The sequence below is a fragment of the Chiroxiphia lanceolata genome, chromosome 5 (assembly GCF_009829145.1).
Source record: "Chiroxiphia lanceolata isolate bChiLan1 chromosome 5, bChiLan1.pri, whole genome shotgun sequence".
Classification (NCBI taxonomy): domain Eukaryota; kingdom Metazoa; phylum Chordata; class Aves; order Passeriformes; family Pipridae; genus Chiroxiphia; species Chiroxiphia lanceolata.
In genome coordinates this window covers 46,681,315-46,705,525 of record NC_045641.1, presented here as the reverse complement: position 1 = coordinate 46,705,525, position 24,211 = coordinate 46,681,315, and the positions used below count along the sequence as shown (strand labels likewise).

Here is a 24,211-nt window from a genome sequence, read left to right as displayed (position 1 = left end):
TTACAACACATATTATTCTCTTTAATAAGCAAGTCAACACGGCTTGTTTTTTCTTCAAAAAGGTTAAAACAAGCTTTATTTTAACATACAAATCAGATCGTGTACAAGGCAAAAACATACCCCATAGTGATAGGCATATTGGGTCTCCACACACCATGTGTAGCCACTTGTGCTATAGTAATCCTGAGATATGGAAAAAAGCCCTAAAAATCTTTTTTAAAAGGCAAAAATACCTCCTTTTAGTCACTCTTGCTATAGTCACCTTCATTTGGGAATTAAGAAAAAAGATTATAGAGTTCTGAGTCAAGAAAACAAATAATCTACAAGCAAAATACCCAAGATTTGTCTAATTCCCTGCTGTCATCTGGGTACACTAGCAAGAGCACTTGGGGAACAAATCAAGAGACGCACATATGCAAGGTTACTTCTTTTAACACTGGAAAGCATGTCGAAGAACGCCAAGATATTTTTGCTACCTTCAACTACTACTGTCTTCACAAACTGTTTGGTCTATGTGTCAAGTTTACACATCCTATTAACTTAATTCTCTACACTGTGTGTGTAAAAACACCCCAACTATTCTTTGCTTCCTTTCACTATGAGGTTATACGTGATATAGAAATATCTTCAAAAGCTTGTAAAAGCAGTAGAACTACAGACAAAGTCATGTCTCTAACATTAAAGGCTACTTGAACACCTGCAGAAGATTGTATTTGTCATTAACTGACATTAAAAAAAGGAAGTCTCTTTTTAAAGTAAAAGTTAAGGGAAAGTTATAGATAGGTTTGGGGTTTTTTTTTAGTTTGCCAACATACAAAAATAAGTTACACTATATATTATGGCTTTCATTATCTACTCATTTAGTAGAAGAGTGTTATCATGGATTTAAACACTAGCTGTTGTAACTAATTAACCTGCTGTGTTCTTCAGACTTTCCTTCTTTGAGTTTTCAATTTGTGAAAAGAAACAACCAGATATTAGAGGGAAAATTAAGAATCCTCCCAAACAATTTAAATAGCAAGAAGCACTTGTAGGAGAAATCTTTCAGAGAATATTAAAAATTTTCACTTCATTTTTAAAGTAATTTAATATTGAATTTTTAATTTAATCTTCTTGGCACAAATAAAGGCCAAGCCAAACATCCCACACACTTCAACAGTCAGGACTTCATACTGAGTCTGATTTCAGAAATGTGTACACACCAGTATGATACTATTATGCTACTGAAGTAATCATCTGTCTTTAATGTTTGTTAACCATACAAGATAATAGTTAAATTTGGTATGCAGCTATCTTAAAAAGGCTACAATAATGCTAAGTCAAGAAGATTCAAAACTACAACACACCTGCTCAATATTAAGTGTTGTTCACTACAAATAGGGAGGGGAGGATGGGCACAAGATGCCAGAGTCAAAGACTGGAAAGACCTTGTTTACACATTGCTGTATTATTAATGGCTGTGCATACTTACATTTTGAAGTCTAAAGTTGAATTCGAATTGGACAAGCTATGAAAATATTCAAATACATGTAAATAAAAAGAATTCTATTTCATAACTAAAGCAGTAAAAAAAAAAACCAAACTTGTGCAGTTGAAGTAGCATTTGCAACAACAAAGTTTACAGCAGACAAACATAAATTTCAGACTTACAAATTCAATAAGGAAGATCGTGGCACCAAATTTGAGAATATTTTCAAGCTCTCAACTCAGGACAGAAGAGTTGCCAGTTGAATAAATTTAACCAACTACTTTCCAGCTCCTTGTAAACAAGGCTCCATGTGGAGCAAAAGAGGAGCTTTCTCTCCTCTTTTGCATAAAGAGAAGTATCTGAAAGGCAAGCTGCAGTGAGTGTTTCTGACAGCAGTAGAATAAAGAAGCAGATAGAAAAGTAAGTATATAAAAATGTTCTTACAGAAAAGAGATCTGTCCTGGTTTGATTTTGTTTATGAAAAGGCACTTCACATATTGCTAAAACTCAGATAACATACTTGTCCTTTCAGTTTTTCTGTTAGAAGGCTGTATTTCAAGGTGGTTAGCATGAGTATGCAAATGTTCTTTATACAGTGTCTATCTGTTAGAAATTTTATAATTACATATAGTATCTTACACCAATTAGTTAGAAGAACAGATTCATGTTCAAAATAATAGCAGGTCTTGAAACAATACTTCAGTGATGATGGACGATCTGTCATAAGCAACACACCACCTGTAGTGAGTTCATGCTAATAAAATTAGCAATATAAATCAGAAGTGAGTCCTCAGTCTTTTGTTTTCCTCTCGTAGTCTCTCAATTTCAGCTACTAAGCTTTCATTTACAGAGTACCTTTCAAGTAAAGCGTGCATTTCATTCTAGAGAAAAGAAAAAAGTCCCAATCAGTAGTAATAAAGTTAACAATTCCAGTTTTATCCTATCCATTTTCATATCTCTTTTGAAAATTAAATAACGTAGATAATTCTGGTTTTAAAAACTTCTGATAAGAAAAGTAAGGGGGGTTTTATGCTGACAGTATTTTGATCATTAATACATTAGTGAATATTTTATCAAAGGATATTTTGCAGACCTTCAGGAAGAGAATCTACTAATTCAGATTCCATTAAAATGCTCAGTACCCAGACAAGGTCTTTTTAATGCAGATCAAAAGAACAAAGATTCATAAAAAGGTGAAGCTAAAGAATACAGAACAGTTCAGTATGTATACAGTACCTACAAGTAAAGCTTTCTATTTGAATTCCATCTGTCTCCTCCTTACCTCAGCCCTTGGCCCTTTCCAAAGGACAGCTGAATTTGTTTCCCTTTTGCCTTTTTTATAACTCTTGAAGTACAGAATTCATACTTACCCAATCCATATGTTCCCTTTATTTAGCAAGCATAAAACAAGTTAACAGATTCCCATTCATACTTTCCCCCTCCTTCACATCAAATCCTCACTTTTTTGGTCTCAATAAGCAAAACAGATTTTCAGTTTTGAGAGAAGATGGCATGCCTTTGTATTACCAAAATGGAAAACTGAATATATTTCCCATCATGGTCTTTGTACGTACCAACTGCATATGGAATTGTTTGATCATCTCCACTTGCAAATTCACAATATCCCGATGGCATGCTTCTCTGGGGGAAGAATTGCAAAAGGACAATGCACAGATTTATTTAGGAAGCAGTCTTTCTCTCCAATCCTCAGCACCAAAAACTCCACAATTCCTCACTTCATAGCATCATGGAACAAGAGTCTAAAAACACTTCAATCATGAAACATAATCCTCTACAGCTTATTTTCTGGAATAATTTTGTTATGACATTGATTTTCACAAGTACCATTTTTTTCAGCATACAAAAAGATGTAGGATCTTTTCTGTTTAGAAACCAGTATATACATGGTAATATCAAGATTGTTTTTTCACTTGCAAGCTGTAAGCTTCTCTCCTTTTTATGATTCAAAGCTGATTTTCAATCCCTAGATCACAAGCACCACAGAGAAAGATATTTATCTGTAATTGAAGATACAGCTTTTCAGTACGTGAGTTTCAACACTTTTGTAAGATGGCCCAAAACATCAACTGTGATATGTGATACATACATTATTCTCAAGCCCACAGAATGCTCCAGGTTCATCTACATAAAAAGTAGTGGCAGTGCTGTCTGTGAAGTGACATGAATTTGTTAATTCATGGACAGCCATTCCACATTACAAAAACCAGGCTTGAAAATAGCCTCTACCCACTACATTAATACAGGAGTTCCAGATGCTGAGGAAGAACATGCACAGCTCACAGAAAAGCAAGAAAGCTCACAAGCCCTTCCTGAACAGTGTATCACAGTACAATCACCTGAGACTGAATACTGTGCTGTGGATACCAGTGGCCTGAGATAGTAACGCATTTCTTAAGTAGACACACACGGATCTTATTTCGTTCTCCTTTCCTCAAACACAGACCAAACCCACTTCCTCTTTCCACAGGTTATTGTGCTACAGAACTCCTACTGGAGGCAATCTTCTTTGAGTGTTTCAAGTACAGATGCCAGCTGGCAGCTTAGAAATTCAAAGATGTAGGTTATCTCCCAAAGACAGGAGTATCAACAAGCAAACAGCTTTTTGGAACCAAATGAATTATATATTCCGCCTGGTCCTTTTCTAAAAGTCCATGTTTTTGGGGTTTTTTTCCCATTACTGGAAGAGGAATGGAGGCAAGAAAGATAAAAATCCTTTCCTCAGATTCCATGGGCTAAAAGGTAGTTACATCAAGAAGAACCTTGCAATGGCTCCTTCCCTCTTAGTGACCCCATTACAAACAATCTTTTACCTTCAGTTTGAATATATCTACAACTTACAACTGGGAAAAGGGCCAGCAAAGCCTTCCAGGCACTCCAGGATGTATAGGTCAGAAGAGAAACGCAGTATCTAAGGCTCCAGATCTCAGATATTGGAAGTAAAAGACTGGCATCCCTTCCAATTCTGGGATGCCTGAACAGAGACTTCAAAAAAAACACATCTGCAATATACAGACTGCATTTTAAGTCACGTGAAGTTACAGGTTTTAATCAGATGTGTGATTATTGCCAAAAAATCCAAGGAGAGTTCTACTATACTATACCTATGCAAAGACATTTATAACCTTCAGTGTATTTTTTCTGTTGGTAGATACAGAACAGCCATAGCACCATAGCACTTGGACCTACTAGGCTAGTACTGCATTGCTTTTTGTCTTCAAGACAGCAGAATTATCCCTGCCCAGCAACCCTTTTCCTCTCCATCACCTCCATCAACACACTTCATCTTAAACACGGGTTGGGAAGTGATCTTAACTGCTCCACCTTCTTCAAACTCCACTCTCAATAGAACCATGCTAATTTGACTTCTTTCATGACCATTGGAATGATGGTTAGATATCCACAAACTCAGTGATCTGACACCAGCCATCATGTACAGCATGGACATTGTTTCAACGAGGAGCTTCACCAGTAGAAATACACACTCACTATTTTACCTTACATATGCCATGCTAACGACAATAAAGCCAACACAAATCAACTGTCTAAATCAAACTCTCCACAGTGTCAGTTTGAAGAGCAATTTCTCCTGCTGGAATGGAGAGACGAGCAGGGAGGGAATGAAATCAGCACAAAGCTTCAAGAAAAACAGGAAGGACCTCATTATGCAGATTAAATTTACCATCTGAGAAATGTTCAAGCACTCATTCTGAAAACACGTTATCAAAGTCATTCACTGGCAGCCCTCAGAGACATCAGTGTAATTAGTCATCAGAGCTATTAAAAACTAAGTTTCATACCTAGATTTCCAAAAATAGGGCTATAAATGGGCTATAAATTTTCTAATCCAAGTAGAAATTCGTTGAAGCAGATGCTAAAACATCTAAGAAAACGCGTCACTGAAAACAACAATATTCTGCCTGAATACCAGTACCTGAAGTCATCCATTGTTTCTTGTATCATATTCTGAATGAAGTTTATTTGCATTGATGTCAGAGGTGCATTTGGTCTGCTACTCCCAATGGTTTCTACTATTTTTTCTGACAATGAACTTGCAACTCCAGCAGTGACAGGTGATGTTATCTTTGGACCTTTACAATTAAAAATAAATTAATTAAATAATTATTTTTTTTAAATATCAGTGTAATGGAGTACAAGAGGGTTTTTTATTTGTCTTGAGGCTTGTCAATATTTTACCTCAAATATTACTTAGTTTAAAAAATAGATTTAGAATGAGTCTTTTCAGAGGCAACTAGGGACATTCTAGGAGGGCTAGCTGGATTTAAAGAAGAATCAAGAGCAGATGTTCTTTTTCAATGTTAAGTTCATTTTATCTGATTTCATATCAGTTTACAATCAACCACACCTAGAACTGGGCCAAAATTACCAACTTACTTGTTGAGGTAGTACCATTTACTGGTAGATCACATGCAGGATGGGCCTGAATATTCTTCATTAGTCTCTCATTTGTATCAAGAGTGGATGATGGTGGAGAACTTAAAGTTATAGATTCTATGTTTGATGAGCTTGGTTTTGAAACCTGACAATAAAAATAGTATTTTTTTTATAAAAAAAGATGAAATCTATGTACTACAATTGTCTAATTGCACTTGAAGACTAAGTTTACAGGAATGCACTTTCAAACATTTCTGCTTTTTGGAATCTACTCAGAAAGACATGCTTTTCATTTCCTAGCAAGATATTGAAAAATTGCTAAAACATTCAATATTGCCTCAAATGCACACACAGAACTGAGTGCAAAAGGCAATGGCCTCTTAATTTTCACATCCAACATTTTGTGACGAAATTATAGCATCATTCCTAGCAAACTCAACTTCTGAAAAGCAATACAAAAGCAGCTAAGGTCTCCACATAGGCATATCAAAGATATCTCAAGTAGGAAAAAGAGAGAGATGAAGAATAGGGAAAGAAGATGGTGGAATTTATCTAATAAACAACAAATAATGATACTGGTGCAACCATCTAGTGATCCTTCTTGATTTTCTAGAAAAATCAAAATACTTCTCAGGCTACACCCATTTTGTTTCATTTGAACTTATGTAACCAGAGCTTATTTAAGAGAAACATCCATTTCTCTTCCATTGCTGAAGGCCAAGATACTTAAAGTGTGCAAGGTTTTACAGATCTGTGTCAATAGTGTGAACAGAGTTGCAAAATAAGATTAGATGGGGCATTATTAAGGATTTTTTCTTCAAGTAGTAGTAGTATTCTGCTAAGATTCTAACAAGACCACTCATATCAAGAATACCTGCTTTAAGACTTCTTTAGTTTCTTGTTTTCCGAGACTTATTTTCTTAATGTCAGTCTCTGGATGTTCTTCTTCTTCTTTAATTGGAGACCCCACAAGTGCATTTATTGGGCTAGATTGTACCCCTTGTGCACTACTGCCCACTGGGTTTCTTTTTACTGGAAAGGCAGCAGGGAGCTGTGGGAGAAAATCCAAACCCACAAGGTAGGACTGAAAATCCAGACCTAAAACGAAACAAAAAGATGAATAAACAAACACACACCAAATCTATCCCACAATTAAAATGCCTGCACACCCATACAAAGTCAATTAAAAAAAAAAGCACCCCACAAAAACTAAATCCTTAAATCTAATTTATGCTGACATCATCCTTATCAAAGTAAAAACATGAAAAGCCTCTATATATCACTATAAATTGCATAAAGGAAAATAAAATAATCACTTTAGGACCATACTCTTGATTTCCTGTTGCCATGTTCTATCTTAGCACTTCAGTGTGTCAGACAATTTCCAGCAAAGTTCATTTGTTTCAGTGTCTGTTTTTTTCATGTGTTTGTTTTCAATGGTATGACAAAATCAGCACGTGAGAACTAGTATAGACTTCCAGAGGCCTGTCACTGGCATATGCTTACCATTTCCTTTTCCTTGAAGATCTTCAGTCCCTTTATTTGTAATAATATCTACAAAATACCAGAACACAGACAAATGAACTATTTCTTTGCGTCATTAAATCAAGTTCATAATCAAAGACTAATTAAAATATCAAGTAGGTATCGTGGTCAATAGCACACAAATGACAGTGTCACACTACGTGCAGATGAGTGATGCTTTACAAATTTCAGTATTAGCAACTTACCATCTCTGACAGGAGAAAACATATCTCCCAAACTACCTCGGCCCAAATGATCAAAACTATTTAATTCGGCACTTTTCCCGTGATCTGTTTCTTTAGATGGAATGACATCCAAGCTGCAACTATGGGGTAAACCTTAAAAGGACAAAAACATTCAATTACTAATTGAAGTTTTCCAAAAATAACATACATTATGCCTAAACAATCTCACAGCAAGTCCAGTAAGCACTTTAGAACCATCTACAGATGCCAGCTGGAGGGTCAATTGAACTCCCTCATTTGGGCTGTCAGCAAAGGTGGATGGAACTAAAAGCTAAGGGACTTACTAACAAAAATACCATACAGTCGGAACTAGTAACTGCACCTTCTGCTAGGAAGGTAACCACATTCAGATGATCAAAATTGAGATTTGCTTTGCAACAAGAGAAATTTGCTCCTCTGGGGTCAGTAAGTATTCTGAGGGAAATTCTGTGTCACATCTCTTTTAAAGCTTACCTAATGTTAACGCTTATTTCTAATATTAGGAAATAAAATTGGAGTTTCAGCTGCAGGCAAAAATAAAATAAAAAAAACAAACAAAAACCCAAAACAAAACAAACAAACAAAACAAACAAACAGCAAAACAAAAAAAACCAAACAAAAAACAAAACCCCAAACCAACAACTTGTTCCTAGACCTTTCACCACTCTACCAGGGGAAAAAAAAGTTAGCTTTTGTATGCATGGTACCAAGGACAGTTGTCTGAAGAAGTCCCCACCAAAAAAAAACCCAGTAAATATTCAAACTACTGTTTTTAGAGATGTGAACTGAACTGCTCCGGCAGCCATCTAAATAACTTTCACAATTTAGTATGTTTGGAAACCACATCAGGACTGCAAGCAAGCCATTATTCTGTCCTTACTGTACTGCTAACTCGAGACGTGTCTAGATTTTGAATTTAAGAACTAGGCACAGAACATTAGTGCTGTGCAATACATAAATAAATCTTTTATAAATAAATCACCTGTACATACAAAATCTTTACTTTGGATCTACTTTAATTTAAGAAAACCCCCACCAAACGAACAAGGTAAAAACCCCACCACTGGTTATGAAACCTCTAAGTACTTCCCTATGTGGGATTACTTGAACAAGTAATCCAGACATGACTGTGTGGATGCCTGCAATTAATCATGTCCAAGTATCTACATTAACTGGAACCTCAGTCAGGTTTAAGATTTCACTTTTAAATGTATTAATGTATCACATTTTCCAGTCCTTCAGACGTGTCAGTTGTGGCACATACATAGGATTGCACTTGCTAGTGAAGTAAATACTTGGCACACGGAGTCCAACTAGAAGTACAGAATCTAGAGGATCTATGTAGGAAAAAGCACAATGTAAAATAGGGCAAAAAAGTCTTCTCTGCATTTTTACCTGTTCCCAGTAATCTAAATGTAGTAAGTACCTGAACCAGAGAACAGTTGCTAAATAGAAGTTTATGGGAAGCCAGCTCAAAGTACATCCAAATTTCTCATCATATTCTGACAACTTACACTTTTGGACTTCAAAAATACCTGTGACAGAAAGCCTCAATTTTGTTTAAATAGGCTATCAGATCACTTTACTGAATGCCCCATATTTCTCCAAAGATAAATCCCATAATCAGGGTCTAGAAGAACTTCCAGAGTACAAATGCAGTTTGGGGTCTCTCATCCATTCCCACTTTTAAGTTTAAAGACCTGTCTTCTGGAGTATTCAGAGGTCTTTACTCCTGAAGTGAACACTCAGTTTAAGGACAACTATTTGTATTACTTAGCAAGCCTTTATTTTCTTAAAACATCTATTTATTACACATGGTCCTGTTTAAGGGGTAACAACCATCTTCAAATAAAGATAACAAATCATATATTTTAACTGCAATAAAATGTTCCACACCCTCAGTAATGTTGATTAGCAACACTTCTTGCATACACAGGAAGCCTTCTACTTCACCTGATACTTCACTGCACACCCAAGGGAGGTCATTAATACACGTCCCTATGGACTGCAGTGGCTTATTGCTTAATTACTGTTGCTAAATGTATTTCTCCTTATTTAAAAAGGGAGGGGGAAAGTGCTGTTGCTTTTAAATAGATTGAGGATTATTTTCAAGAAGCAAACTAACAGTGCTACTGATTTGATCATATTTTCAGAAGTCTTGAATTAAATAAATTTAAGAGTACATTTCACACAGTGGCAGAATTTTGGAATGCTTAAAATTCTTACAAAGAACTTGTTAATTTCAGAAGCATAAATAGCAAGTACTGTTATACAACTAATCATACTTGTAACTATATTTAACCTCTTTCCTACCACGTGATACTGGAATCATGCCTCTCACAAAAATACAGTTCAGTTCTCACTTGGGTTTTTTGACTAGGTATTTTTTCCTGTGTTTTGTTTGGTTGGTTTTTTTTAGATAAGGTCTGTTACTCCTATTTATTAACAGAATTACAAACCATTAGCTCTGCATTCCATGCAGACATTGCATCAGAAACTGCATTCCATACATAAGGATATTCTACATACATTCCATACATAAGGAAGTCAGAACAAGATTGTCCCGCAGTATCACCATGACTTTCTCCTTCAAAGTGTAAATACATACTCCTACTTCAAGCCCAGAATTTAAGACTTCACATGTTCTAAGCTTATAGTAGGATCCAGTTCACTTCCTACAGTCTTATAGTACATGTAATGCAGTAGGAGAAAAGAAGGTGCAGATGTGCATGCACATACACACAGTACTCCACACAATGCCCTTCCCTCAGAGGAAATTTGTACTGTAACAGTCAAAACATGAAATATTCCTTCCATCTTTCACATTATGCCAAATATTATTGCAAGAGTAGAAAGAAGACCCTACCTGTTTTCTCCTGAAGAATCTCTCCTCCCTTATTCTCATTTGGCAACATAAGATGAGAGGAAACTGTTGCTGATGTCTGAGAGGCAATGTTTTTGATGCCAGTATTTTGAATTCCTCCAAGATTACTACCAGCTTTGACTTCTACTCTTTTGGATACAGGTTTATTTGAAGAACCTGTAAGGTTAGACTGAAGAAAAAAAACAGACCATATTAAGAGAAGTTATTATTCCCTCAGCTAAAAGTAAAAATATTAGCCAATATACTTTCTGTTTCAAAACACTTAAAAAATTCAGTTCCAGTTGCAAAGGTTGCCTAGGAGATATGCCTTTACAAATATGAAAAAGGTATCTTAATGTAACTTCAAAGAACATAGGAAACATCTGTATTAGTATATAAATGGCAACAGAACTTAAGGTAACAACGGAGTGACCTGGCACGAGCCAATTTTGTTCCTAGGTTTAGACATAGGAAAAATAAGAGATTACATTATTAGCAACTCCAAATTTTACAGGAATAGTCAACCACTAGCAGGAAGTGTGCTAGAGGAGGAGGAAAGTCTCAGAGTGGTAAAGAATCCACTTCAAAGGTTCCCTCAGTCTCCACTAAATGAAAGCATGGGGTTTCTGGATACAGTAGAGCCTAATTAAGTCTTGGAAGAACCTCTTAAGCCTTCTCTGTTATTTAACTTCTCCACTGCTTTTATACATGCCTGCAAAAGACCATATATAGGACCATACAAAATACCTCAAAATGAGCAGCTCTGTGTCTTCCCCTTAAGTGGAAGGGCCATTACAGAACTTTCTGCTACTGCCTAAAACTGAACCTGAGGTGCCACAAACTGATCTACAATGGCAGCATATCCATACCAGGAAATTTAAGACTACTCAATTCTACACTGAGGGAGGAGTGAGGGGAATTCCACATTAAAAACCACTAAAACAGCACTTAGGACTGAGCAGTTTATAATTTCTATGTTGGCATGATCCAATTTTGTTGACATCTGTAATGCTTAAAAAGTGAAAGCTAACTTTTTTTTTTTAGAACTTAAACTTACGCTTTGCTTTCACCAATCTGCATATTGAACAATAAAAAAGAAAGCTTTTTTTTACCTTGAAAAAAGTGCTACTGAACTGAAGACGTATGCATTTCACACAGCCTTTGTGAGCAATAACTGTTTTCACTGGTGATGTCAGTTGTCTTAAGTCATACTGGCAGATTTTTCCCCGGGAACATCCTATAGCCAAAGTAGTACCATCAGGCATGAAGTCTACTGTTGTCAGAGGAAAATCAGCTACTATTGTTGTCAGTAACCTTCAAATAGGAGAAAAGACAGGATAAAGAAGCTTTTAGAATTCAAAAGTTAGACTTTTATAAACAGAGTATCTAAAATATATATTATATATATATATATATATGAAAGCTTTCATAATTCAGCTACAGGTCAGTAGTTCCACTTCTCCAGTGCCAAGTAAATTCAGTGACACATCTTATGAAACAGTGGATTAGGCTTATACTAAGAATTCATGCTTAACAACAAAAAACCTGCATATGACCCAAAAGATTTCAGGAGGACAGGATCACATCACCCTCCTAACAGCAGTTCTCACACCAACATTTTTTACTGGTATCATCATTTCCAGCAGCAATCATACTAACATACATCCTCTAGCTTTCCAAGTGTATCAACACTAATCTTCCCACAACTCTAGGAAGAACTTCAGGTTCTAGTTTGCATCCTTCTACTACATCCCCCCAAAATACAGACTCCTGCTGTTATTCAGCTAGAGGAAAAGCACAACTCACACTAGAACCAAGGTCCCATGAAACTACTTGCCATCCTACTCTCTTACTACACAGTACCATCACCTGTGTCCCATACTTCCTGCTTTTTCAGCCAATGCTCTCCCATATTTAAGGCTTGCTATCTCAGCAGCTCTGTGCACCACAGTCATGTCTTGTATATTGAACCAGAAAAGCAGGCAAGCTAAGCTCAGGTGGCTGAAGGTTTTCACAGGCTGTACTGCCCCTCAGAGAAGTTAATTGCTCTGTATCAACAAGAAAAGCCCATAAGCACTCGTAAGTGGTCACTCAGATGTAGCACCTCAATTAGTTCCCACATACCTTTTTTTTTTACTATTGTTTGCTTGGTTTTTAACTACAAAAGCAAAATGGACTATGGGACAGGTTCCCCAGTAGTGATATGCCAACCACTTCAACCATTCTGAATGTGGGCTGAATTAATTATGTGATGTCATAGCTAAGCATGCTTTTTCAGTTTTTAAAAGAATCCTTATTTGGGTTTTATAATCCAAAGGTCTTTGATATACTCACTTTTTACTTAAAGTGTCATAGAGAATAACTCTTTTATCCAAACCTACAGTTACAAGCAGCAGCTTATTGACTGGAGAAAAGCAGATTTCTGAGGCTGGTGCTTTATGAGTATTTTCAAAATTATGATATGGGTTCTGGCTATTTACATCCCACAGAGTTACATTTCCACTGTCAGAAACGCTGCCCAGCAAGGATTTCTTAAAGGATGAATATTTCAAGTGTCGAATAGGCTGTAAAACAGACATAAAAAACGAATTTTAATACCAATATCAAACACCATATTAAATTATTTTACAAAGGCTTCCACTCTGAAATATAAATAGTAAAACCCAGAAAATTCATTTTGCATTACAATGCCATTTTCGCTATCAGGGGGCAGACTTTTTTTTTACCATTACGGGGTATCATATGAGCTGATTAGCAAAATGAAGGATAAGAAAAAAAAACTTCTAGAAAAGTTTCTTAATTTTTCAGCAAGTCATACAGGAAAAACCCACGCCACATCTAAAATTAAAGGAGCAAAAAGGTAAATTATTTCACCGACTGGTCTCCTGCCAAAAATGTTAAACTTAACTCCCCTTCACTGATTTTAAGCACTTGGATAGAAGCCAATTTGATAAGACAGACAGAGTTAAGCAAGTATGTAAGTCCTGCAGAAGAACAGACTTCAACCTGTGGACTAGGACCACAGAAGAGGATAATATACATGGTTTATCACATGCAGCCTTGCTATCGCAGAATCACGTAACACAGGAACTTAACTACCTTTCAGAAACAGGTATTTTGTTTCCGCTACATTGCTTCAGAGGATGTTTCAGAACCTCACTGCTCTAATACTAAAATTACATTACTCAATTTCCTGATTAATTTTACCTATGACCCATCTGCACCAATTCACTCCTGTGGTCATAGTTCCCTTACACTTAAACTGTTTTCCTAACTCCCCAGTACTGCTTTCCCATTTTAAGGAACAGCAATCTCACCTTCATTCAGGCTTTATTTTGCTATAAACAGTAAGTCAGACAGTCTCCCAAGACTGGTTTTCCACTACTATCACAGTATGTTTGCAACTTTCCCAGTTTGACTCTTCCTTGAATACGGACAACTGAACTCTTATATGATCCTCAAAATATTTTGCAAAGGCAAAATGCACTTCCTCCATTTTGTACTGTAAATACTCACTATGAAATATCCTAGACTGCATTTTCTTTTTTGCAATCCAGACTGCTTGGATTGCTTATTGCCATTTTATATCAAGAAATCCAAGTCCTTCTTTCCCTTGGGAATTTTCAAATCCTAGTCTAGTAAGAAAAGCCTCAGTTGTAACCTAAGTCTGGTACCTTGATTTTCTGTCGTAGTTGTTCCCACGTCTATTGTTTTGATCATTTTTGGATACTGACACATCCCCTCTTACTGGCAATACCTTCTAACTGTGTTTCATCACAGCTCTACTTAGAATCACAGAATCGTTAAGGTTGGAAAAGATCTCAAAGATCATCAAGTCTGACCATCAACCCAGCACTGCCACATTCACCACCAAGCTATGTCCCTAAGTGCCCTACCTACACATTTTTGAATGCTTCCAGGGATGATGATTCCACCACTTCCCTGGGCAGCCTGTTCTGATGGCTGACTACCCTTTTAGAGAAGAATTTTTTTCCTAATATTCAATCTAAACCTCTCCTGGTGCATTTGCTCTTGTCCTATTGCTTGTTACCTGCAAGAATAGACAAACCCCCACCTTGCTACTACCTTTTTTCAGGTGGTTGTAAAGAGTGATAAGATTCCCCCATTTTTCCAGGCTAAACAACCCCAGCTCCCTCAGCTGCTCCTCATCAGACTTGTACTACAGGCTTTTCACCAGCTTTGTTGATCTCACTTCTACTATGATAAGCATTACTGAAAATATTAAACAAGATTAGATACTCAAAGATAATGTTTGTTTGGTTTATCAGTATAACCAATTTCTTACCCATCCTCTCTAATATTTTCTCACAAGGCAGTGAATCAAGTACAAGCCAATAACAGCTGTTACTATTTTATTTGCCTGAAAATGCTCTCAAAAAACTATTGTATTATTCTAGCATAGACCACACCACAATACTGGCTTTTATCCTATTACTCTCTTTAACTTCATTTTAATGGAGATATGTGCTGGTTCATATGCCTCCAGCATCATTTCCAGAACTTGTATTGCATGTCTCACTGGAAGCCTAATTGCTTCAAACTGCTTTAAAGAGGTGGCACCTTCAACTGCATATTCAAATAGGATTAAATATGACTGTTCATCATTATTATGATCCTCTGCTGGACACAATGGAGATATCTTTATCATAATTTTTCAGGTTTTTATATTGAAAAAATATTGAGCGATTCAGGAATAACAGCTTCTATTACATACATGATCTACATGGGAAACATTCCTGTCCCTCACAGTTCTCTGCCATTTCCTTTTCTCCTTTATCCTTTTAATTTCCCAGGTCTGGACAAGTTCTCCATTTTCTTTCACATCAATACATTCCCCATATTACCACTGCTCCCCATTTTTAGCTTTAAAAGCTGAAGACAATTTCACTTATATGGAGTGGCCAGAACCCATCACACTTCTTTACAAATCAGCCAGCTGTTCAAACAGCTAAACTAAATCCTGTTGCTAGGAGAATAGCACCAGGCAGCAAAGACTTGAACAAACATTATGTTTTGAAACAAACCTTAATTCATCCTCACAACAGCAAGCAGATAAGAATCTGGTAGTCTAAATGAATGCCAACAGCAAAGACAAATTATGGGATCTGCAAACAACTGTGTGCAAGAACTCAATTCTAATAAAGCACACAGGTGTTTCTAAATTAAAATCAATTAACAGAATATAGGCCAATACTTTTATGAAGAGAAAATTGTTTAAAGTCACAGAAAGCACTGCAACCTTGGGCTATTCTACTACTTGTAGAATCTACACAATACCAGAAATTAACTGGCAAGGAAACTACATTTCACCATGTTGAATCAAACACAGGCAAGCTAAAATTTATAAGGTTAGTTTGACTTCACATTCCCCAACTCTAAAAAAAGTTACTAGGGAGTGGTGACCCCTCCTAAGCCAGATAGCTAGTGCCAGGATCAAACAGGATAATACACTCTTTATCTATTCAAGTTTACTCTTAAAGAAAACGGGCCCCTAAACTATAAATTAAGTAAAGGCTTTTTAAATTTAACAGAATTATACAAGTCTTCAGATATCTGCTTCACTGCACAATTAATCCTGCAATTCTCTACAAGTACCAATTAAAACCCAAAACAATAATAAAGGTATTTCTGCATATAAAAGTAAAGATCATTTTTAGGGTCGAAAATAAGCTGATAACTTGAGATATCCAACTGGCCAACTCATCACAAAGTTATAGCTCAATTCCGTTTTAAATTAAGGTTGTAATCAAATAACTGCCCTCCTTAAGAAAATGTTATAGACCCTTTAGAATGTGAACAGGAGCTCTGTGTTTGCAATTACTTCAACACTTCAAATAGCTTTATCCATCCTAAAGGTCACTCAGCTTTGCAGTAGGCCTTTTGATTTCATCTGACAAAATAGTTATTCATGGCATATCACTCACTCTTAATCACTTTTTGGTGAAAAGAATTGAATACATCAAACAAGTTGATGCAAATCGTCCTCACAAGAATTTCCTCTCAACTAGCAGCATAGTCCCCACCCTGAATATTCAACCCAGCCATGGACTTCCCTGTAGCCCCTGCCTCACATCCACATTCTTCCTAAGATCGTAACAATCAAATCAGAAAAATGAACTGACTACATAGATGGATTTTTAAGCTCAAACCAAGTATGAAGTACAATTTTGCTTCAATATAAGTACGAGACTGGTGATAGATCAAAGACACTGCAGCACCTAGGAGCAGAGACAGTTTGAATTTAACAGAGATTTTTCAACAGAAAGTATACCATAATTCCCAAGATGCTATGAGGTTGTAAGAGATTTTTCACCAAGTTATATTGTTGGTGCTAGACAGGAGAAAAATTTAACTTGACACCATCTGCAATCTAGGACTGAAAAAGTTGTTGTAGTAACAGAAAAGGAATAAGTCACAACTTCAGTATTCTTTGCAACATTAAAGACCAGGTTTAGGACCAAAGCAATGGTTCTGCATCCCCTAGGTAGCTCCTACCTCTATAAAAATGATTCAGTAAAAAATGAAAGAATGCCTAAAACACAAAAACATGGCTGTCTCTAAGACAACACTCACACCAAGAGCACACACTGTAATTTCCAGTGGGACAACACAGCTCATTTACTACTGCAAATGCTCTTATATCAAAGGTATTGGCTTGTGATACCCACCAATTCTTTTAATATCTTTTGAGTCTGCCAAAAGGACCTGCAGTGCCTTCCAAGGTCCTCTAAGTAGTACACATGCTTTGTGTCAGTCTTTTGCACAGTCTTCCTTCAAACTAGTTCTCTCAAATATTATCTAAACACCTAAGTAGCTAAGATAAAACCTCATCACTTTTCTCTTTGAGCAGCTGTGCAAGTTTAATCTCCAGATTAGATAAACTTATTATTTCCAAATAACAGGCTTATATTCACCCTTACTGTACAGATGGCTTTCAATAAGTAAGTCAGAACTCAGGCTACACGGTCTTTGTTCTTTGCAGCAATAATTGAGTTGTCCATTGAAATCCTGCTTTGGTGGAGCCAACTGTGTGTTGATCAGCTCTAAGATCTAGAAGTTTGTTCTTGAGGAACCAGTGTCTATCAAGTAAAATTTGCTGTAACCTTTATAGAAGCAAAGGTATTTGAGAAATTTGTATTTCAATGCTACCTATTATTTAAGGCTAGAATGCACACAATAGTCTGCTTTTTCCTTTCCTTAAGGGCACTCTTAAAAATTAAAATGAAACAGAATAACAAAACTTAAAAGCTGTTGATACATACTTTCAGTTTCTAAAAACTGTCAATTAAAGCTTGGTACCTGAAAGGAACTTAATTAGGATAGCCTACCTGTCGAGTGCCATGACCAAAGGGAGTACTTGATAAATTGGTGGTAACACTGTGTAGGATAATTTCACCACTCAAAGATCCGGAAGCAATGTAGCCATCATTCCAATTATATGCAATGCATGTGACTTCATCTTTATGATCCTGTAGGGAAGGGAGGTTAGAGGGAGAGAGTTAACGATATTCTTCCTAATTTATGCTTTTGCAGGAAAACTTCAGCTTGATGGGGTTTTTTTCTGACCATCTGTAACACTTAAAAATATTATTTAAGAGTTATTATGGAATATCACAGAAAACAGCAGCAGAACATGCTGAAGATCAATCATAATACTTTAACCACTTCTGATTTTTGCAGAAGATGGTTTTAATAAATTAGTAAAGATGATGGTGTAATTATATACAATGTTTTAATAAGACAACTAACAGCTATATCTACCACAGGTGTTCTTAATGTTATTTTTAAAGTAAAGTCTCCCAGAAACCAGATGTTTGAATAAGCTTTCTGTTAATCTGATGTACTACTGCCAACTTCCCCTTCTGTCACTTTTAGCATTAACACATATACTTAACAACTAGCTTTTCAGTATAATCATTTGCAATGATATTGTGTATGAATATATAAGGGAAGATAATCGAGTACTTCTAACCCAAAACTTAGGAATAGATATTTAAAGTATTGTACTATCTACTTAGCAGTTTTGTTTCAAACTCTAACTCTGGAAGTCCAAGAAAAAAGAATAAATCAAAGCTTAAGTTTCATAGCCTCTTAAGTCAGTGGTGCTAAACGAAAGCAAATCATCTACTGAAGGGATCTGGGAAAGATATTAGACCATCCTATGTTTTGTGCATCATACAGAGTTTTTAGAGAATTCATACTGGATCAGTTAAAAGACAACTATCTCCCAGTTTTGCATAACACTAGTTCTACTACAGTATTTCACAAATACAAGTCTTTTCTCCCGTGACATATCAGAAGGAGCAATTATTTGGAATGCATCCCTTGAAAAAAAGCCCAATCAGAGAATATCAATAAAAATTTGCAAAATTAGAAGTCCATTCTGAAAATTTAAACATGCATTGTTATAGAATTGTACTTTGAAGGCACTGAGTTATGCATGCTTGTTAAATTTGCTGTTTACAGCACATAAAGAACACAAACTTGAACAAGACACAGGTGTCTGCTAGCTCCTATCTGTGACCTTGATCCTACAGATACCTGACAAAGAAAGTATATTTTTTATAGCTGGCAGCAAAACCTGGAAGACTAGAAAACTACAGTTCTTCCTCAGCCAAACTTACCTTAAGGCTGCGATAAATCCTTCTGGATTTCAAATCCCAGATATTGACTGTGCTATCAAGGCCTCCACTCACAATATATGAAGAACTAGAATTCAAGCTCACACATGTCTGTTTTGCCTGATGGAGAAGGGGGGGAAAGCATGTTACAGATAATTAAGGGATTTATTCAAATCTACTTAAAAGCACATTGATGTGTTTTTGTTTTCATCAGCACAAACAGTCCCACTGACAGAACTATTAGTAATCTACAGTCATTTCCCATAAAAAGGCATTTAAAATCCAATCCAGTTTGGACATATATTTAATATACCTTAAGATCTAAATATATTAATTAATAAACTCTCAAATGTTCACATTTTCCCATTCCCATTTCAAATTTTTTTAGCGCCTTTTCCTTCAATATGTGTTTTCCCTTTAAACTATAGCTCTGCAAAGTATAATCACAGTCTTCTATTCAGTACTGAGTTTATAAAAAGAAAAAATCCTAAGTTAAGGCAAAAAAGCTCCTTAGAAGAAAATCAAAAAGTTGTCTAAGTCACATATTTCACATTCCCCAAACATTACAGAGAATATTATAGCGGCAGACCTCATAATTTGGTTAAGTGATTCTTTTTAAAATAATCACTGAAGTACTAGCTTTTGAAAAAAATGTCAATCTTAATGATAGACCTACATCGAGGACAAATTATTATTCAGTTCTATCCTGTTGAAAATTCACTTTTAAGTTCTCAATATTTGAGTGAAGAAAAAACAAGTCCATCTAATTATTGACACGGTAAAATTGGAAGGGATTGCATTAGTTATAGATCAGATTCAGTGAAATCTCCAGGAAAAACACTCTGCCTTTGAAAGTGTTTGCCTCAGCACCCTAAAAGCAAGGTTTGAACAACTTTACAGAAAATTTCCCAGTCCAAATTAGCATTAGAACAGCTATCCAAGCAGAATAATTAGAATGGTTTAGAACACTAACAAGTCATTCAAGTGACTGTGTCAAGAGCGTCTTCTAAAACAAAGTCCACCTTCTTGACATTCACGGTACCACATTTCCATTTAACGGGAAAAAGAAGCTTTGACTGTAACAGAAATTCTCCTGTTTCTTACAATTCCAGAAGATGGCATGTGTACGCTCCAAGAACAACCTCTATATAGATTCTTATGTTTTTCAGTGTACAATTCACAGACATGCACGATACTGACAATTCAAGTTGGAAAATGAAGTTTGAACTTGAGCCCTGTTCCATCCCCTACACATCAGATCACTTTTGAACCACTGACTGCCTCAGGTTATCAGTACTACTGCATTTGTATTTTTTTATTGTATTTCTTATTTTTATTCCCCCCCTTTATATGTGTTTAACAATATACAAGCAAATGTTTTTACATACGTGTCATAACTCATACTAAAATTAAATTGATCCCAATATGCAGAACAGATTTGAGACACATAGGATACAAGGTGAAGTGGGGGAAAAACCAGGGAAAAGCATTTACTCATACTTACTCCTTCAGCTATTTCAAAGAGTGGAACAGGTTTGCTTTTACAGCTTGAAACAACTATTTTATCACCAGCAGCAGAAGCAGTGGCCAGGTATCTGTCTTTGTCACAAGTTAAGAACAATAACTGTAGGATACTAGTGATTAATAAAAGCAACAGAAAGTTTCCTTTACTGAACAGAAGACAGATTGTCTAAACAGCCTAAAGCACTGCACTTTGAAGAGACCTAGAAATAGAAACATAAGGCTATTTTCCAAGCTTTCATTAAGAAGCTCTTGAATTAACTACAGCCCTTACTTTCCAATACAAGGCAGAACAATTTCTTTCAGAGAGAAGATGAGAAATATCTGGCAGATATTATTTAAGAGCTCTTTACCACTAAGGCAGCTTATCCAGTCTACAATTCTGTCTCACCACCACCCCATTGTAAGAGCCCCATTTATCACTACAGTTCAAACAAATGTCTGATGCTGTTAGCAGACTATGGATTTAAAGAATGGTTCTGTTCATGACACATGTTAAACTACTTGACCACACAGTTTCTAGAGCACAATGAGCACTTGCAAATTTGTCCCCCTCTGCACTTAAAAAAGAATACCAAAAACCCAAAAAGAAACTTTTTGTGAAACCAGGTACCCTAAAGTAATAAGAAAAATATTCCATACAGAGCTACAGGGAAGGAAGACTGCCTCTGCACTCCCACCAAATAAACCAAGTAATCATTTAGATCAGTGTCCTCTATGTCTTCAGGCCAATATCCATTGTGATTTTATATTTGCTTATTTAAGAATAATACAGGTTAATTGGCTGGCTTTAACACAAGAGAACCGGTAGGCAGAGTAGTGCTTGCTATTCCTTTCATTATTTTAAAGCACTTTTTCAGCACACAGAACTATGCAGAACCAAAACTAATGCTTTATCCCTAACAAATTAACAAGTATATAGAGCAAGATACTTCATTGTTTCAGTTTTGGGAGATGAAGAGGAAGCATGACAAGACAAGACCTATAGCTAAAGTTTATTAAACACATGTAAGTGTGTATACATATACATGAAAATATTTCATCTGTGCTTCAATTTCTCTGCAAGCTCCATAGCTAAAACATTCATTTGTGTTCTGATTGTTTAAACTTTTCATATATTCACTTATTTGCAGACTTAGAGGACAGACATTCAGAACTTGCAGGACAATTGCTATGTACCAGCATACTGTCCTTCTTTCACATCAAGCTGAGACACCACCACTTTTTCCTGTGACTGCCATACAAGCTGTTCACTTGACAGCACATTAAAACTTCTTATATATTCACTTGGCACCTCATATCATTATCCTAGAACAAGCTTCCAAGTCAGAGGTGAAAGATCTAAATGGGTCAGATCCATTTTGATGCATAAATCACCACCATCCTACAGATGTTTCCTACATAACCAACACATTTGTACTTCCTCTCTACATGCTACCAACAATGCAAAGAAAACCAGTAGCTACAGGGTAAGAGGTAAGTGCTATCAAAGACTATCAGAATCAATGAGAAGCTGTTCCAGGAAAAAAAAAAATCTTTGATTACAACTCTTCTCTACACTATGTATAGAATTCTACTACACCAGAAATTGCTTTGTTCAACCTTGCCAGTAAATTAAGCATTGCTTTGAAAGTGAGTATCATAACCAACTGAAGAAAGAAATGAGTAAGCTTTACAGCTGGCAGGCAATTCAGGCATATCATAATCATTAAAAAAGTTTTTGCCTCCTAAAGGATGAGAAACTTCTACAGAATCATTTACCACTGTGAGTTAATTCTCTTCAACACAGAGAACCACAAAATTTTCTTCACAATACATACAAATCTTTTTATACAAAACTTCAAAAAGGCATCAGGCCTGTGTTCTACAAACACCTTAGTAAAAGAAACAAAAACATCAGAACCAAAACAACAAAAAACCAAACCAAAACAAAAACCTCACCCACAAAACTGGCTGAAACTGTAAAGGATACTATTGCTGGCCCAGCATAGTGAGCTGACTGGGTGTGAAGGTGTATGTGGGTTGAACTGTTCCACCACAGTCAGCGATGAGGAATCCCATATTTTAATGTCATCTCCTGCTGATGCAAAACGTATGCTTTCTTGCATGGTTGCACCTGCTTTTGCAGAAATAAATAAGAAAAGTGAAAATACGTGTAGTAAAAATATGTAACAGGCAACCTCACAAGTTATAAGTAACTTCATCTGCACCATTAAGATTGTTTTCTTGATAACTGTGACATTTATGTGGAGAGTTACACAATGAGTACTGTTCAGCTGCACATACTAGTGAAAGAAGCAGACACTCCACATTTTTGTTACTTGAATTCTTGCGGGAAATGTGTGCTTTCCTTTTCACAAAGCCATCCCCTCTATGGCATCAAGAGACTAAAATGAAGCTTTTATCTCCACAGTTTACAGCTGCCTGCCACGAAACCGTGAGTACTCCAAGCACCCATTTCCCACCAGTAGATGGGGATATACAAACCAGAATTAAACTGCTGCAGGGCAAGGCTGGAAGTTTAGACCTAAAGGACTCACTTCAGCGTTCATCTCACCACCCAAAAGGAGACATATGAGAATCCTTTAAACTAAACCCCTGACAGCAGAATACGAGTGACAACCTTTCATCGCAGCTTACAAAACATCAGAAAACAAACAGGCCAAGAACAACGCACAGCTACTTGTTCTAATTGACACAGCTACTTGTTCTAATTGACACCGTTTTAAGAGCTAAAGCCAATCTAACTGAATCCTAGTTTGTAAAGTTTATTCTCCGTGTTTTACTCCAGGTAATTGTAAACTGCCAGCAAACAAGAACTCAAAACGTGAGCCTTCCCTTCAGCTGAAAGCACAGCCAAAGTTTCCGGGACATTTCCGCACAGCTTTAGGCCATTCATTCTCACTGCCGCGAGCAGTAAGGCTGACAAGACCAGTCACGAAACTCAAGGTCCACACCCGCCTTCGCTCGGCATCAGCCCGCGGGGCTGCTCCTCCCGCCGCACAAGGAGCTCCTCTCCCGCTCCTCACTCCAGGCCCGGAGGCCGCAGCAGGAGCCGCTCCCGCGCCCCCCGGCCCCGGCCTCGGCCCCGCTCGGCTTCGGCCCCGGCCCCGGCCCCCTCCCGCGCTTTCCCCGCAGTGCTGCGCACCTGGCCGGGCGGGCACCGGGCCGAGCCCCCGTTGCTTTCCCCGCCGGCCCGGCCCAGCGCCGCTTCAGGGACCAGGACAAGGGCCGGGACAGGGCCTGGCACCGCCCCGACCGGGCCCGGCTTCCCCCGGGTCCCGCGCGCGCCCGCCGAACGAGCGCCGCCCGCGCGCTCCGGGCCGGCTCCGCGCGCCGCTCCCAGTCAACATATCCCGTCCCGGCAGCCCCCGCGCGCCGCGCGTGCCGTACGGCGGCCCGGAGGGACGGAGCGGGACCCCGCGCCGGGAAGGGCCGGGAGGCACCTGGAGCTGTGACGGGTCACTGAGCCTGGCGGGGGACACGGGGTCACTTCGGGGGGGTGAGGGGGCGCTGAGCCCCTCCCGGGGAACTGCTAAAGGAAGGTGGCGCCGGC

The 24,211-nt window shown here is 37.4% G+C and overlaps 1 protein-coding gene across 3 annotated transcripts; it reads right to left on the bottom strand.

Annotated features, from left to right (window-relative positions):
- On the bottom strand, positions 1 to 23,937 carry NEDD1 (NEDD1 gamma-tubulin ring complex targeting factor). Of its 3 annotated transcripts, none has more exons than XM_032688525.1 (15): positions 23,804 to 23,937; positions 22,628 to 22,774; positions 20,639 to 20,733; positions 19,138 to 19,254; positions 17,842 to 17,982; positions 12,827 to 13,056; positions 11,605 to 11,806; positions 10,496 to 10,682; positions 7,612 to 7,743; positions 7,388 to 7,435; positions 6,756 to 6,979; positions 5,882 to 6,026; positions 5,421 to 5,577; positions 3,043 to 3,109; positions 1 to 2,349 (listed from the first exon to the last, which is right to left on the bottom strand). In XM_032688525.1, exons 2-15 carry the CDS (start codon positions 22,761 to 22,763, stop codon positions 2,245 to 2,247), a joined length of 1,986 nt encoding a protein of 661 aa, XP_032544416.1. In that variant the 5' UTR covers positions 22,764 to 22,774; positions 23,804 to 23,937; the 3' UTR covers positions 1 to 2,244. The 3 variants fall into 3 exon arrangements, with proteins under 3 accessions (XP_032544416.1, XP_032544417.1, XP_032544418.1); XM_032688526.1 differs by having other exon boundaries at positions 22,628 to 22,771; positions 23,804 to 23,936; XM_032688527.1 differs by lacking the exon at positions 23,804 to 23,937 and adding an exon at positions 23,613 to 23,622 and having other exon boundaries at positions 22,628 to 22,771.
- Between the last annotated feature and the right edge of the window lie 274 nt (positions 23,938 to 24,211).